Genomic DNA, 16,690 nt, shown 5'->3' on the forward strand with positions numbered 1-16,690 from the left:
AGTTTTCTCAACAATTTACTACTGTTGCTGACATTACTAATGTTTACAAGTTTAGACAAGAGTTCTGCCAACTTCAATCTTCTTGTTCACTTAATTATGATATTCTTGTGAGGCTAACTACGAAATACTTGCTTCAATGCCATGTATTTCTACCTTCAACAAACACCGATATTCTTGTGAAGCTAACTATGAAATACTTGCTTCAATGCCATGTATTTCTACCTTCAACAAACACCGATATTCTTGTGAAGCTAACTATGAAATACTTGCTTCAATGCCATGTATTTCTATCTTCAACAAACACAGATTTTCTTGTTGAATAAACATAGAATTCTTGCCTCAGAGAGTTAAAACTTTCTCTTTGTAAATCAAGGAACATTTATGTTGCTGTAATTGTATTTAAAGAATGCTCAAGAAATTAGTGAATAAATAATTAGAAATAAATATAGTAAAAGAACACACAACTGAGAGTTAGCTGAACAGTTAGCGGTTTATTCCTCTTGAGAAACATGACAAGTAAAATCAACACTCAGAGCCGCCTGTGAAATATGACACAAATGCCACAAATTTCTTTTTTTCAAAAGCAAAGACATAGATTCTGAAAACGGCTATGCAAGTGTACCCATACACTGAAATGTTAGGTTAGCACTAACCATAATAAACTTGACCAGTTTACAGTTGTAAATGCACTGAGGTTTTAGTAACAATGAATTTCCACAAATCTTGTGAAAACAAATAAAACTTAACATGTTATAGCAAAATGTGTCATAACATACTACAAAAAATAAATAACATAACAAAAAATAAAAATCCAGTGCATCTTCTGAACTGGCCTTTCACAATTCCAACTTTTTCACAGGCAAACAGGACTAAAATTCTTAAAATTACTGTCTGCAAGCATGTATACACTGAAGTTGTAGTTGAGGATAAACGATGAACTTGAATAGTTAAAACACTCAATATGCACCTCTTAAGAACGTCCAACTGACACTAGAGTTTCACAGATTTTTGTCACTCTATTTCAGAGCCAAAGGGGACTTAAATGTTAAAATTACTGGCCTTGAAGTTTTACATGAGCCTTAACCATAATGCACTAGAACAGGTGAAACACGGTTAGTCATGTCTAGCTCCCCTATCAACATTCACAGCAAAAGCTTTGTTTTCAGAGACCTTGTGCGCTGCGAGCATCGAGAGCCAAGCTCAAAAAAGATACTCTGAATTGCTTCGAAGGTATACCTCATCTTCTTTGGATAGTTAATGTTCATGGCGTACAGAAGGCCAAAGAGGTATGCAAAGGCAGTACCGAGATCTGGTAGGTCATGCAGGATGATGGCCCCTTCCAACACAACAGCCAGGTCTCGCACATTTGGTGATGATATGGTGGCATCATCGTCTTCAATGATGGTGAGGATGGCAACAGACACACCTCTGAGCACTCTCTCTTCAGGTTCAGTGTCCTGAGGAAAGTAACAGATACATGATTGAGTGTTGAGGAAAACTAAAAGACCAAATAAATTTTTTGTGCATTTTTTTCCCATTGTCAGTGAACTCATTCTTAAAACATCTCACAAAATGTATTATGCACAAAATGATTAGCATCAGTTATGAAACGATACTTTAAATGTAAAAGCTACATCAAGCAATATTACTTGCATTTTTTAAGTCTATTTCCTATAGTTAATATTTTCTTACCAAACACTGCAGGAAAAACTCAGTTGTGTCATCCCGGACAAAAATGGGCAGGCCTCTCAGTGCTGCTGTCTGTCGGTGAAACACAATGTTCGATGTCTAAAGAGTATTCAGGGGAAAACACACAAGCCCATCAATTAGTAAAATGCCATAGTGCCACAAAGTTATACAAAATGTAAAATCAAATCTTTGGTACAGGGTGTCTACAGGTGTCAGTATGAAATGTAATCCTTTTTACTACCTTTTTAAGATAAATTGTAATAAAATTTAAGACTATTTTTTAAACAAATTTCCTTTTTTAAAATTTACAAATAAGCATAGCTGAGCACATCATGGTAAGTACTACACATTTGGCCTAGTGCAGAAGTCAGTTTTAGGCAGAAATGGCTTCCTTTAGGTTAGTTAGATAGCGTGTAATAAATCTAGCCATTACTTTCTTCCACATAGCAACTGGGACAGGTAACTATAAAGATTTTCTTGGATTTCTTTCTACAGGATACTCTTGGCAGTATTTTTATTAGAAGATACATGTTTAAAAGGGAGTCAATAACGCGTTTCTCATCAGCTTTGTCAGATTCGCTCTACCTTTGCATAAAAAAAATGTTATAACTGACCGAATGACACTTAATGACAACATTCATAAACACTCAAAGCCTAATTCATAGTCATGACAGGTGTCATGCCATGGTTATGACAGTGTCATGTCAGTCTTATGCACACCCCTTCAAATAAAGTGTTACCAAATTAGTTAATACTGTGGTGAATCATTTGTGATATTTTGACTCTAAAACCCAATTGGTATGTGATAACTTCAATTATGTTTATGACAATGCTGCTATTTACTGTTGAGATTGAATTTGACAGCTGACTTTTTCTATTTTGTTGCTTTTTTCCTATGACATTGACTAGACCTTGAGACACACTGGGTGTTTCATATACTATATCTATTTATACATTATTAATTGATAGGTTTAATTGATTGGTAGGTTTAGAGTTTTGTAATATCAGAAAGGTTGACTTTGATGCAGAAGAGCTTGACTATTTTTACAAAGACAAATAAAAAGATGGATAAATGAAATTAGACCAATGTTTATGTGGAAATTAAGACCACAAATTAAAATTTAAAACTACTTGATTACTTTTATGATCCAATATTTATAAAATTGAATTTTAGACACAAAGACTTTTTAGGGACCTGCAGACACCCTCTGTGTCTCTGTAGTCAGAAATCATATTCATGCTATCATCAAAATGCCAGGCGAAGGATCAGTTCATATTTTCATCTAGCAAAAAAGGCTTTGGTGGACACTGCTCCAGATGCTGCTGAAAATATCAAGTGCTAAAGGTTTAGAAGTCTAAGTGAGGAAAAACCATTTTCCCTCAATGTTTGTATGCTTTTAACTTTTTTTAACTAGTGCCACATTAACAATAGAATGTCACTCACCTGTTCATCAAGTGTATCCAGCAGGTCTTCCATCTTCTGACCAAAAGCTCCCTTCCTAGCACGGTACAGTCTCAGCAGGCGAGGCACATAAGTGTCAAGGGATGCCCTCAGAGTGCCCAGGAGGTCTTTGCTGGTGATCCGATGAAATTCTTCACATATCTGAACACAACCAACAGAACAATGTAATTTGACTGTAACCACAATGTAAGGGTTTTGCTATATACAAAATTCCTGGATAGCTGTCTTGTTTAAAGTCTGTGCCATCTTAAATGCCTGGCCATGTTACCAACAGCAAAACCTATTCCAAAAAGCTTTGCACTCAATGGTGGTGGCTGTGTATTTTCATGAGATGCACAACAAAACTGTTTGATGCGGGAACCACCTGAGTGCAGTCAGTGTTTCCCAGGATGACAGCGTGACGCTGGCATAACCCAGATGAGCCGCTCGTGGAGGAAGAAGCATGTTGTTAATTGTTAATGGTGAAGCATCTAAACGATCAAAACCAGCGTGGTACTGAATGACATCTTCACCAGCCAGGTGTGTTCACTGTGGCTTTACCTGCTCAGAAAATGTCCTCATCTTTTGACTTAATACCAGATAACGGCTCTCCCTCTCTCTCCTCCTGCAGAGGCACGTGTGTGGGACAGGAACGAGGGGAGGTTGTCTACTAATTGCTTGATCGCGGATGACGTCGAGAAATTGAAATGAAAATACACATAAGGTCAATATGCTGGTGTTCCAGCATATTGACCTTATGTGTGGTGCAATTATACCGCTTACCGCGTTATTTAGCCGCACGGAATCACCACAGAGGGAATTCCTTCACCGTGATAGCCCTAATCTTGAGAACTGATAATTCAATAAAAATCAGATCATGACATATCAATTGTTTGACAGTTGCAGTAAATGACATACTTCCTGGCCGGATATTAAAAACAAAAATAACAAACAGGCAAAACACTGGTATTACAAATTTTGGGATGGGCGATTTAGTGGTGTATTTCAGTCCACCTCTGACAGCAGATCCTCTATTTTTTCCAATCATAGTCAATGTAGTATAATCACTCCTGCCCACACTGCAATGAACATATGAATAAGACAGTTACTACATAAATGAAGACAGCCTTACCTCCTCCTTGGAAAACAGTGCAGGCCATCTCTCCTGGACCTCTGACACCATAGGCTGCTTCTCTACTACCTCTCTCCGCCTAAGGGAAAATGTCAGCTCCATCTTGTGCCGTATCAATGTCGTGTCCTTTTTCTTCTTCTTCATTTCATCAACTAGAGCAACTCTTTCCTCTTCAAGAGTAGAATCATCATGGTGTTGTGGATAATCTGGGACATGATTGACCTCTCCACGTTTGGGCTTTTTCAAGGTGAACGGACCATCATCCTCATCTTCCCCTTTTCTTTTTCTGTTTACATCCACCTCAACACAGCCTGCCTGACGCAGCTTTGACCTGTAGTTTCCAAGCTTGTACTTGATACTTGTTTTCCATCCATCATAGCCTGTGATGCTACCTGGCTCCTTCAGGCAGGGATACTTGAGAACCAGCGAAGAGGCAACTGATTCAAGTTCATCTTTCTCAGGGTAGCTTTTGATTTCAAAAATTGCCTGTGCAATTTTATCCAAAATTTCCATTTTAATGTCTCTTGTCACATCAAGGCCCTTCTTTGACTTTTCATATGTCTCATTGCCCTTACGCAATTTCAGTTCAATATCATATGAGAACTTGGGGATAGGAAAAGGAATGGGCCACTGGGCAACATTCCTTAAGTTGTGCTGCATTGAATCAGTATAGCTAGATCTGAAATCTCCAGAGTGAACACTGGCAGTATCCAGAGAGGAGACTGAACAAATGGAATGGTCACTGGATTGGTTAAGTAGAACAGAATCATCCCACATAATATGCAGCACTGCACGTTCATCTGGTAATTCAGACATTTCTGTCAAGTTGCATAGTGCATTTCCAAACTGAGGATCCTCAAACTGTAGTGAGAAATCACCTTCAACATTGAGTCTCTCTTTAAGTACATCAATCAGTTGGTTGACAGACTCTGGTGCTTCAGGAAGCTGGACTCTCCGGGCTTCTCTTGAGGACAGAACTACTCGAAGTAACAAAGGCTGAAAAGAGAGAGAGGGGAGAAGGAGTGGGGGGTTAGAAAACATTTGACACCGACAATGGCTGCACATGACAGCTTTTTCAGATTTAGCTACTGATTATTCTTGATTAGTTAATAATTTACTTTCAAAGTGTGAAAAATAAAGCCAAAAGTCTCATGTTATCAGAATGCAAAGTCAAGTCTTCAAGTTGCTTCCTTATGCCAGGTTCAGATAGGACACAGAGGGACTGCGAAGTGAAAATTCATGCACATGCATCACAAAGGTGGCTCATGTACATAATTTTAATGGTCAAGTACGTATGGTTCTTATGGCTGGACCGTGTTATCAGCATTATTTCAGTTACTATTGCTCTAGAAATTATGCTGTTTTGCCTATGACTGTGGAGACGGGCATAACTGGAAGACAGACCTGCCAATAATGAAACCATGCAGATTGCATTTTCTAATGTATTTTGTTGACCATTCAGACCAGATTTCTAACAAATAGTGGATAGGCACATTCAGAAATTTCATCCAAATGTGCAAAAAAATCAGGGGAAATGAAAGGCCATGAAAACAGCCAAAGAGGGGCAGGAAAATCAGAAGAACTGTTAACATGGGCATATTTTGCCATTTACAATGGATTTTCAATTTGTTTTCTTGTGAAATTTGCTCACGCCGAGCAGAGAAAATAGACTAGATGCTGAAACTGGTGCTCTGGAAGCAGGCAGTGCTTTGGAGCGCCTCTGGATCCAGTATGAACTTTCTCTGAGTCTGAGAAGCAGCCAAAGTATTAATTTTATAATAACAAACAAAAAACAGCATCTTAGTTAGCATCTTAGTGAAACAATAAGCAAATGTTATTTTTACTTGATTTTTTTTTTACTCAAGCAAATAATCAAGTAACTATTTCAGCACCACTATAATACTTTCAATTTTATAGAAATGTTCAAATTAAATAAGATTCTCAAATTTTAGTGTAACAGCTGGCACAAGACAACATACCATTCTGAGTTGCTTTAATGGAGAATGAATGTCCTTGTGGTCACCATCACCTTTCCACCAATTGTGTATGCTGCTAGAGGGTGGTAGTCTGTCAGCACATCTGGATCCAGGAGTACAATTTCTGCACGGTAGGGTTCAACAAGCTCGTAAGACCTGAAATGTTCAATGTACCAAGAAGATAGTCTTTTACAAATGAATGTCACTTCCTCTGCGCTGACAAGAATGGTCATAATCTTATGGAATTGTGGGAGGCCACTGCACTGTCCAGCAGATAAAATCATGCCCTCTGCATACTGCGTTCCATGCAGGTAAATCGTTTTAGACAGAGACACACTGTCCAGATGTGGGTACTTCTTTTGTATTTCACACTTTAGTGAGGGATCCAATTGTGAAACCCTGACTACTTTCACCTTTTCAATGTACAGTTTTGGCTTGAAAAGATCCTGACTGTCCAAATGGTATGCCATCATTTGCTGGTGTTTTGAGGAAAGAGTGAGGAGCACATTTTTCCAATTGTGAGTGTCATGGACCACCTTTTTGAAGAAGCTATGCTTAGCTTCGAATCTCATTGTCCATAATTCAACTAAAGGCCCATAGCAGCGAATGAGATGGGGGTAGTGGTCAATGAAGTGGTGCTTCGGCCTCAATTTGAAGTCTGCAAAGGTACTGGTGAGCAACTTGCGATGATCCAGGAGTTTACAAGATAAATAAGACAGTGTTTCCTCTGAGAGTCTGTTTGACACAACAATGTCAACAATTTCCTTAAGGTCCATTAATATCTCCCATGCAGGCTCCTGCTCTGGTATCTTAGATCCAATAATAAAAGGAAGTAAGCGCAGCAGTGTCCAATTTTCATGTCCATTCCCCCCAACAGTTCCCTTTTCAAAGCTTGCTTTCGGAATTTTTTGTGGTTTGTTTACTTTGTCTGAATACTTGTACGGAAATGACTTTATGCAGTTGTTTAATGCATCAAATGTTATGAAAGCTTTTGAGATCAGATTTTTCAAACACAAGGACAATTCTACAGGAATGACCCCTTCAAAAAGATCATGTAAAACATCAGGAGGAAATCCAGTTACTGGATGAAAGAACAGTAGATGTTTACTCAATACACATTCCCTTTTTACCCCGTAAGTGCTTTGAAGACTGTGATTCTGCTTAAGCTCTTCCAAGAAAGCGTCGTGTTGATCAACACCTCTCAATTGGAAATCATGAACTTCAGTGGTTGCAATTTGGTCTCGACTTATCATACAAAACCGACAGAACTTGTCAACAATAAAACTTTCATAAAAGCCTGCAAGACCATGTGCTGCAAGGTTATCTGCACACACACAATATATGGTTCCCTTAACAGACTGACCAACAACTTCAACAAAAATTCCCTCTTGTTCTAGACACCTTATATCTTTAATCAATGGCTCAAGAAATTTCTCATAACCGTATTGCTGGACATCCACACTTTTACCCAGGAGAGCTAGATGAATTGAAGTGAGACTCGATCTGAACTTGGCTGGTAAATTTAGAACAACCCAATATACTGCAGTTATCTTATGAAGTTTTCTAGAGGTGCCCAGAGGGTTACAAACTTCAAAATCATCAATATATAATGCCAGACTTAAACATATGTTTTCCTGTCCCAGTAGCTTGTTGTCCTTGTAATACTTGCCATCTTGAAAAGACTTAAAGTGTCCAGATAAAGATTCTTGATCAAATACAATTTGGTCCAAAAAATCTGTCCTTCCTAGTAAAGTCTCAAGCACCTCAATGACAGGTATGTAAACAAAAGCATTTTTATGGGCTGTGTTATAAAGATATTCTATAGGTTCTATGACAGAAAAGTGTTCCTTGAAATATAAATTCCTCCTGTGATCTGTAGATAGGGAACCTTTCTCTGATGTTGTTAAAAGGAGTGGATTAGTCTGAACTACAGCATTAGAAATTTCTTGCAAAACAGAGTCATTTATGTCAATTTTATGTTTCAAAAGAATCTCTTTGACACTGTTAAGAGTCTGAAGGTTAGAAAAAGACAGCAGGTTATGCAAATCCTCTATAATCTTTTGTGTTGCACCTCTAGAAACATGCAACACTGTTTGCATATATAGAAAGAGAGAAGCCAATTTGTGCTCAAGTGTCTCACTATTCACATCTTCTACAATCTCTTCAACCTCGTCTGGTCTCACAATATTCTGTGATGATGGCCCACCTTCACTTTGAGATTGTTCACCATCATCTAGCTCTTGTTCAGTATCAGCTCTTACTATAGTTCGGAAATCCTTAAGGGTACAATTTTTATGGTTTCGACTTCTGTGAGAACTGAAGGTTGGGCGAGCGTTTGTTTTAAAGTTGCACCTTAGAATTGGACATTGTACAGTTTCTCGATTCCTTAAATGATGTCCAAGATGATTCCAAAAAGTTTTTTCACTGCAAATGTCTTGAAAATCACACAGTTCACATCGAAATGATGAATTTTCATAGATTCCTGAAGTTTTGTGGGATCTTGAGAGGTGTGATCGTAACGCACCAGGTGTTTTAAAAACACATATACAGTCTGTATGAATACAAGGCCAGTTTGCACCTTTTCCGTGACGAAGGCGACAATGTTTTAGAAGAACCTCTTGACTGGAGCTTGCGAATTTGCAAAATTTGCACTGCATGCAATCCACCCCTGAAACACAAGAGAAACATATGGAACATATTCAGTTTTACTAAAGACATTTTAGCTGCAGCCTTTTAATTTGTAAACATATAATAACTGACACGAGACAGCTCTATTTCACCAGTGTGACACATCCCTGTGAAACCATAACCTCCCCAATCAATGCTTCATGCCTGAATTTAACAATGGCCAGTTTTAATCTATTATACAAGGGGAGGAGGGCATGCAAAATGGCCAACTGAAAATTTGGCAGTAAACTGCTAGCTTGAGATTATTGCACTGTAGTTTTGAGTAAAGGGAGTTTCAAATGTTATTGTGGAGCTCAAAAAGTGGTTACAATATGGAGGATCTGTTCAAGACTGCACTAACATTATTGTATAGCCTACAGACACACCTAATACTGCTACCAGTGTCTCTACTATTTTACAAGGTATTTTAAAAGGCAAACTATGTACATTTATAACAGCATTCCCTTTTCTCACAGTGTGACTATGGTAGAAGTGATTCAGGTAGTGCCATATCTAACAACTCACACACTGTGCAAACAGTTCAAATCTAACCATGTGTGTGTGTGTGTGTGTGTGTGTGTGTGTGTGTGTGTGTGTGTGTGAAAATGCGGATACAGTGGTCCCTCGTTTATCGCGGGAGTTACGTTCTAAAAATAACCCACAATAGGCGAAATCCAAGAAGTAGTCAGCTTTATTTTTTACAATTATTCTAGATGTTTTAAGGCTGTAAAACCCCTCACTACACACTTTATACACTTTTCTCAGACAGGCATTAACATTTACTTACTTTTCTCTCTTGTTTAAACACTCTCAAAGTTCAAACCTTCGTAGAAAAATAAGTCCAGTAAAAAAAAAAAGCATGCAAAATTGCACTAAAAAAAATCCGCGAAACTGCGAGACCACGAAAGGTGAACCGCGTTATAGCGAGGGACAGCTGTAATAACTTTACACTGATTGAAAACATGAAAAGCTACATGCTAGTAGCTAAACATGCTAGTTTTTTTCCTTCGCCAAAATTAGCCGAAATTTGGAACGATATTTAGCCCGCTTACCGTCAACCTCGCACGAAATACTTGATACCAATCGATTCCTTAACTTGTTAGTTTCATAAGATACCAATATCTTCACTTTGACTTTAAAACTGGACATGCTACAGATTCCGAAAAGCAGTAAGCGGACCCGGAGGCGGGCCGCCGTAACAGTAAGGGTTTAACAAACTTACTCACACACTGCCCAACAAACTTACTAATAAAACGCATTCTGAACGCTCTGTGTGCTTGAACAAAAATGTGTGTCTGTGGCAGAGGGTTGGGGACACTTAACTGTTACATTACCTGCTTTAGGCGAACTTCGGTGGTCGACACGTTAATTTGTCATCCAACTTCTGCCACACGGTCGCGTTGCCGGCCACACCTGGAGTCCCTGCGCACACTGCTCTTACACAGAAACCCCGTGGAAGACTGCAACGCGCATGCGCACTGTTGAAACATGTGTCTGCCATAATTGGAATTGCAAAATCCTTGTGAGGCTGATTGGAAGATATCCATTAGGGCAACGATAGGGAGAAGTTTGCTGGGCAGACAAGTTTTTGTCAATTGCAAATGTCACAGCTTGATTTCTGAGTTGTATTAATTTGAAAACTTTTTTGATATCAACAATTACTAGTTCTCGTTTTTACAGTGTAGCGCGTGCTGTTCAGAGAGACTGACACAGAGGCTTGACCTCAGGCTATCTGCTTTGAATTGAATTGAATTGAATTGAATTGAATTGAATTGAATTGAATTGAATTGAATTGAATGCAATAGTGAAAACATTCAACTTTTCACTTTATTTTTTCCATGTTTTCCATCTGACAGCTACTAATTGTGGAGGCTTGTTTAAGGTAATTTGCCCAGACTTTATGCTGTTTTATGTAACTCAGTGTACCGCACCACACTGGATAGAATGTAGGGGGTTTGGCAACATAATACAACCAATATATTGTAATATAAACTTCTCCAGAATAATTCAAAACCGCATTTTAATCTTTCCATGACTCACCTTTGGGTCCCAGCCCAGACTGAGGCCCAAAAAACACAACCAATTTACTAAATATTAAGACCAGCTCACTAATGTTAAATTGCAACCCTTTCACAATCCATGTCTCAATTTTCTTACGACTTAAAAAGCCCTTTTTTTCTGTATACTCCGTCATGCTGGAAGTAGATTCAAAAGGTGAATTTAATAGGAGCAGCTTCAACTGCTGGTCACACTATTTCATGTAAACAGTGTGTGGTTTTGTACAGTCAGCAGATACAACAAACAGGCTTTGTGTGGAGAGGAGCAGAGCTTCTTGGCCAGTGTGGACTGTGTGAACAGTGCACTTTGTTTTGACTAGAGCCGTGAGAGAATTGCTGGCCTGCCAGGCGGGCGGTTCATGTGTGTTGATAGAGGCAGGTTAAGAGTGTCAGTGTTGCGTCTCGTTCTGCCCTGCCTTAACTGTTACTACGACAGCTTTTCAAATGCCGCTCTGACACTTTGACACTCCAATTGTGTGGTGACGAGAGAGAGACAGTGTGTGTGTGTGTGTGTGTGTGTGAGAGAGAGAGAGAGAGAGAGAGCATGTGCATACAAATGTATATTTTAGGTGCATTTGGGTGCATACCTAAATGTGTAGTTTGTAAAATAAAAGGTTTCTGACAGCATGACCTTGTGACAAACAGGTAAAACATTTGACTTGGGGCAGTGATGTCACCGAGTGAAGCCTCCAACGTTGTTTTTGTGCAGCTCAGCTTTGTCTCCCATTCGAAAGCGCTGAACTCGTACTAAACTGTTTGGGAAGTTATTACTACCTTGAATGGAAGCCTGAGCTCTGCTGAAACATATAGAGCCCGGCTGAGCAAAGTCCACAGGATTTGTTTGATGTCGCTGTTATTTCAGTGAAATTCAACACACTACGTCTGATTCCATCATTGTGAAACATGTTGTACTTTTGAATGAGTGGAAAAGGTAAATGTCACAAAATATCTTCCAAAGCATGCCTGAGGTGCAATGTATTCATTTCTTGTCAAGGCCATGCTATACAAATTTTACATACGGTATTTATTTGAAAACAGAAATGGTTAAAAAGGTTAATGATGAGCCAGAATCTGTCGGGTCTCTGTAAAGCACCTCAAGATAACTTTTGTTATGATTTAATGCTATACAAAAAAACTGAAATGAATTGAATTTTATTGAAATGAATTGAACTGAATGACTACTGGGTCGACAATATTATACTCATTATGTTTTTGCTGATTCAGGCCTGGATAAATTAGACATAAAATGTCATATAATAATGAAATTGAGGAAATGTTGCCAATCCATTCTCGACTCAGTTAATATTTTTTCACAAATATTACTAAAAAGAGAAAAGATGATCCCTTACAAATGTTTTCCTCTAAACAAATGACATCACAGGGAGAGGTCAGGTGTTTTATAGGAGGATAAACACTCTCATATGAAGAGGAGGTTTTTGAGTGGCTACCTTAGTTGACAATGATTTCTCTGACATACATACATACATAAAATTTGTTATTTCACACATAATGTGTGGTATATTTGCGATGTTCATGAAAGGAAATTGATTTTTTTAAAAATATCGCTAAGCTCTTTTCATTTTTCTTTTTTGTTTTTGGGAGGAAGAAGTTTTTAGAAAGTCTATATGAGATATTTCCCATGAATATGAAACATTCCACATTACAGAGTGAGCCTTCTGTCGAGGTGCCTGTGAGCAAGGCACTGAACCCCCAGGCGCTCCAGTGAACTGCTCAGTGTCCAGCAGCAGCAGCAGACTGTGGTTACACTGGGAAGCTCCCCGCTGTGAGTGTGTGTGTTGTTGTGTGAATGTGAAGCCGCACGCTGTGGGAGAAGAGCAGCCGTTCTAAGAAAAACCTTCCCTGGATAAATAAAGGTTCGTATAAACACACTGGTGGAGGTATTCGCCTTGCGTGTGCAGTGTGGTTAATCCCACATATGCACAGTGGCACAACATTGTAAATAATGATGGTATGGAAGCTCTCACCGTGTGTGTGTGTGTGTGTGTGTGTGAGGCGAAGGTATTTCTCTGTGCATGCATACAATTCATTTTTGCATCAACAGTGTGTTCTGTGTGCACAGTGTGATTCAATAAGGGCAGGAGTAGTGGTTGTAGTATCAACAGTAGTAGTAGTAATATCAACATGTGCAGCAGTGGCAGTGGTTAGTAGTAGATGTCAAACTGTAATAGCACAAGAAGTGATAATATTTTGTTTTGTTCATATTGTTTGAATCTTTTTGACTCTGTATGTTTGGGCTTGTGAAACTATGTGACTTCATGTTTTTTTCCAGATTTCATAGTTAACATTTTTGTCATTATTTGAGTTCATTTTCCCCAAAAAACTTTCTGTGAAAAGTTGTTCATGTCATACTAGATCTGTGCTCACAATATCACCTTTATCACTTCCTGTTTCATCTTGATTTATTGTTTTTGTAAGAAACAAGACTTAATTTGTGTGCAAACAATTCATTTTGACTATCCACTGGGCTATCAAAGAACTAACAGTTTTATATTCAACCACCTTTCCCTGAGGATTAGGCCAATATCAACTGTCCATCCATCTTTAACTGACTCGCCTCTTTGGTTTGACATGAACTTTAATGGTGTAAATTCATAGTGTGTGTCATGGCAAGTTGCATCAAACTGATGTGAGTTGCATAAAGACAAAGTTTGTTTAGTAAAATACTCATAAATTATGTTTTTTTTTTTTCTTTAGGATAATTGTTTTTTTAAATGGTGGTGTAATGTTTACTTCCCTTTTGATGATCATCAAGAGGTCTTACAAATGAAAAGGTGAGGAAAGTTTCTTACTATCCCATTACTGATTAGGATGGCTCCTGCAACGCAGGATAGCATAAAATATTTAATGTCAGTTTATCCAGAAAAATAAACTGAGATAATAATAATCTTCCTGTCACCCACATTTGGATCACAACCTCTACTTTGAAAATCCCTTGGATATGATGAATAGGTATTAGAATGTGAAATAAGCATCATCATTATTTTATTCTATAAACAGTATGTTTTAAGCATGAACATTTTGCATGCTCATGCTTAAAATATTTTCTTAATAACATCAAGACAAGGAATCCTAATCACACCGTGGTTTCCTCTGGCGATTGATCTAACAATCCACCATCAAATTACAAACTAAAAAGCTGCTTGGTGTTGATTCAGTTGCAGCGAGGGAAACAGTGTTAATATATCATCTCAGTCACTTCTAAGGGTGGGCTGTATTTACTATACTGCCATAATACCCTATCATCAGTTCCCTTTGTACTGGCAGCTTCTGGAGGCTCACAGGATTACAACAAGCAATTTCAGCGAGGCACATTTACAGGTGTAAGCCCCGGCTTTTGTCTGCATGTAGCCTCTGTGAAGGCTGCTAAGACAGTGAAGCTGCGTATTCGCTGTGGCTGCTGCTTTAAACACACGACTGGGGCCTGGAGCCGAGCAGGGAAAAACCAAAATGGCCGGTTATCTCCCCGCAGGGGGTTAGAGGGATTCGGCCGGGGACACAGCCGTAAACTCTCTCTTCCGCAAACACGCATGCATGCACGCTGCATGTGTTACTTCAGCAAATTGGTGGCAGTGTTTCTCCAAAACACACAGACAGAAACAAAAAAGACGCCTCGACTCCTGCGCGCCTACATGTTTCCAGGTTCGGAGGGGGGCAAATCTCAGGGAAGGTTAATAAACAGGGGTTGAATCTCAAGCAGAGCAAGGACAGGATTACAGCTGCACCACACCAAATCCAGCCAATCCCCACTTTAACCACCCCCAACCCCCATGCCCACCCCCCTTCTCCTGTATCTCGTTCCTCCTCAGTCATACATGCTGACCAGGGCGGCTCCTAACGGGCTAAATGAGGGCCACTTAGGTGTCAGCATTAGGCTTAGATGGCGGAGTGACAGGGTGAGGACTTACAGTAAGTCCATGGTAAGACCTCTCTCTCTCTCTCTCTCTCTCTCTCTCTCTCTCTCTTTCTCTCTCTCTCTCTCCCTTTTGTTTTTTCATGATTTCTTTCTTTTATCTTTATCTGCTGCCCTTCTGACTCTCTGTTTCTTTGTCTCTATCTTGTTCCCCCTGTATTTTCTGTCTTGCATTTTCCTCTTTTTCTGTCTTTCTTTCTATCTTTCTTTCTTTCTCTCAGGGCTTACAAGGGGCTCGCAGGGGTCTGTGTGTGCAATGACTTCGGTTGCCACGTCTGAATAATTCAGCTGGGACTTTACCTTAAAATGCTGTCAAAACAACAGTATCGCTGTCACACCCGTATGCCCCCGGATTTTACGGCACAATCACACTGTCACAACACTCCTGACTTTGTTAATAAAGAAGAAGGAGCAGAGGAACTTTGTCTTGACACATAACATATAGACACAGAAACAATATATTTGCTATATATAGTATGTTCATATATACAACCTAACATTAATGAGGTAATTAACTTAATTCGTCAATTACCACTTCTCTGATATTAAAATAAATAAATAATTAAATATACTCCATTGTCGAACACCTACTGCCAATTTACAACCTGTTTTTTTTTTTTCTTTTTTGAGTAAATCAGCAACTAAATGCATTTTCAATGTCAGAATATATTACAAGTGAGAAATCTCAAGTGCTAATGCTGTGTGATGCTGTTTGGCCTCGCAAAATTTAGCAGAACAATCTTTTTAGATCATAATTCATGTTTTTATTAGAGTGCCCGAAACTCCCAAGATGTGGCACAAGGTTCCCCAGTTGGCAGAGAACGTTGACATTTCTCTTTAATCACATGCAATTTTCTCTTTAAGAAAGAAAAGCAACCTAAGCAAGATCAAGTCACACACTCATGGTTTTCAAAAGCCTGCAGAGTACAACATCAAAGGAAACTGAGAAGTCGCAGGGAAAGGCAGAACTAATGATACAGGTATATAATCGGTTTTAATGATATGTGTGGTGGGGAATAACTGTCTTGCGGCAAGCATCTCCTACAACCCAGAGGAATGAGCGAAAAAGAGAAACTGCCGGTGTTGGCACAGGAAATCAAAGTGTAACCTCTTCCAAAAGTTCAGTGCTGGTTGGTAGATTTAGGGTTATCTTTCCTAAATGTCACATAAATACAGTGTGATTGAAAAGACCTAAATCCCCCCCAATTTTACAACAAAATCAACTTGAGGTGTCATTTGGGAAAGAAGACCTCCGTCTAATTTTTGCGAGTGGTGAAGAAAACAAAGCGGTTATTGTCCCACACACGTGATTTCAACCCTCAAACTGCTCCAACGTCCAAAACGATTAAGTTATTCCCCTCATTTTGTTTTTCTTACCTAACCTGCCCTGTCACAAACCGCATGTTGGCACTTAGCTTTGACAAGCATGGCCTTATGCAGTGCATGTCTCTCAAAGGCATTTGGTTTATACATTTGCTCATATAAACCAAAAGCTCAGCTGGAATCCTGGGGAAGGGGTGCGAATTTGCCTGCCAGTCCGATGCATCGAGCCTCTGGACTCGGGATAAATGCACTTTTCTCCCTCTTGTGATTGGGTTTCATGACAAATTAACTTTCAAATTCGCCTCAGGAATACAGTCATATTTCATTTGCCACGGTCATCTCAAGATGTTGGTCATTAATCTTGCAACCTGGAGATATTAACCCATGTGAAGACACACACACACACACACACACACACACACACACACAGACAGATATGAACACATGCATATACTCACAAGGAAACAGTTACAT

At 39.1% G+C, this 16,690-nt stretch overlaps 1 protein-coding gene across 1 annotated transcript; it reads right to left on the reverse strand.

Annotated features, from left to right (window-relative positions):
- Positions 1–471: 471 nt before the first annotated feature.
- LOC115371812 (uncharacterized) lies at positions 472–4,491 on the reverse strand. Its single transcript, XM_030069358.1, has 4 exons — positions 4,263–4,491; positions 3,134–3,292; positions 1,693–1,788; positions 472–1,457 (listed from the first exon to the last, which is right to left on the reverse strand). Exons 1-4 carry the CDS (start codon positions 4,404–4,406, stop codon positions 1,143–1,145), a joined length of 714 nt encoding a protein of 237 aa, XP_029925218.1. The 5' UTR covers positions 4,407–4,491; the 3' UTR covers positions 472–1,142.
- Between the last annotated feature and the right edge of the window lie 12,199 nt (positions 4,492–16,690).

The sequence above is a fragment of the Myripristis murdjan genome, chromosome 14 (assembly GCF_902150065.1).
Source record: "Myripristis murdjan chromosome 14, fMyrMur1.1, whole genome shotgun sequence".
Taxonomy (NCBI): domain Eukaryota; kingdom Metazoa; phylum Chordata; class Actinopteri; order Holocentriformes; family Holocentridae; genus Myripristis; species Myripristis murdjan.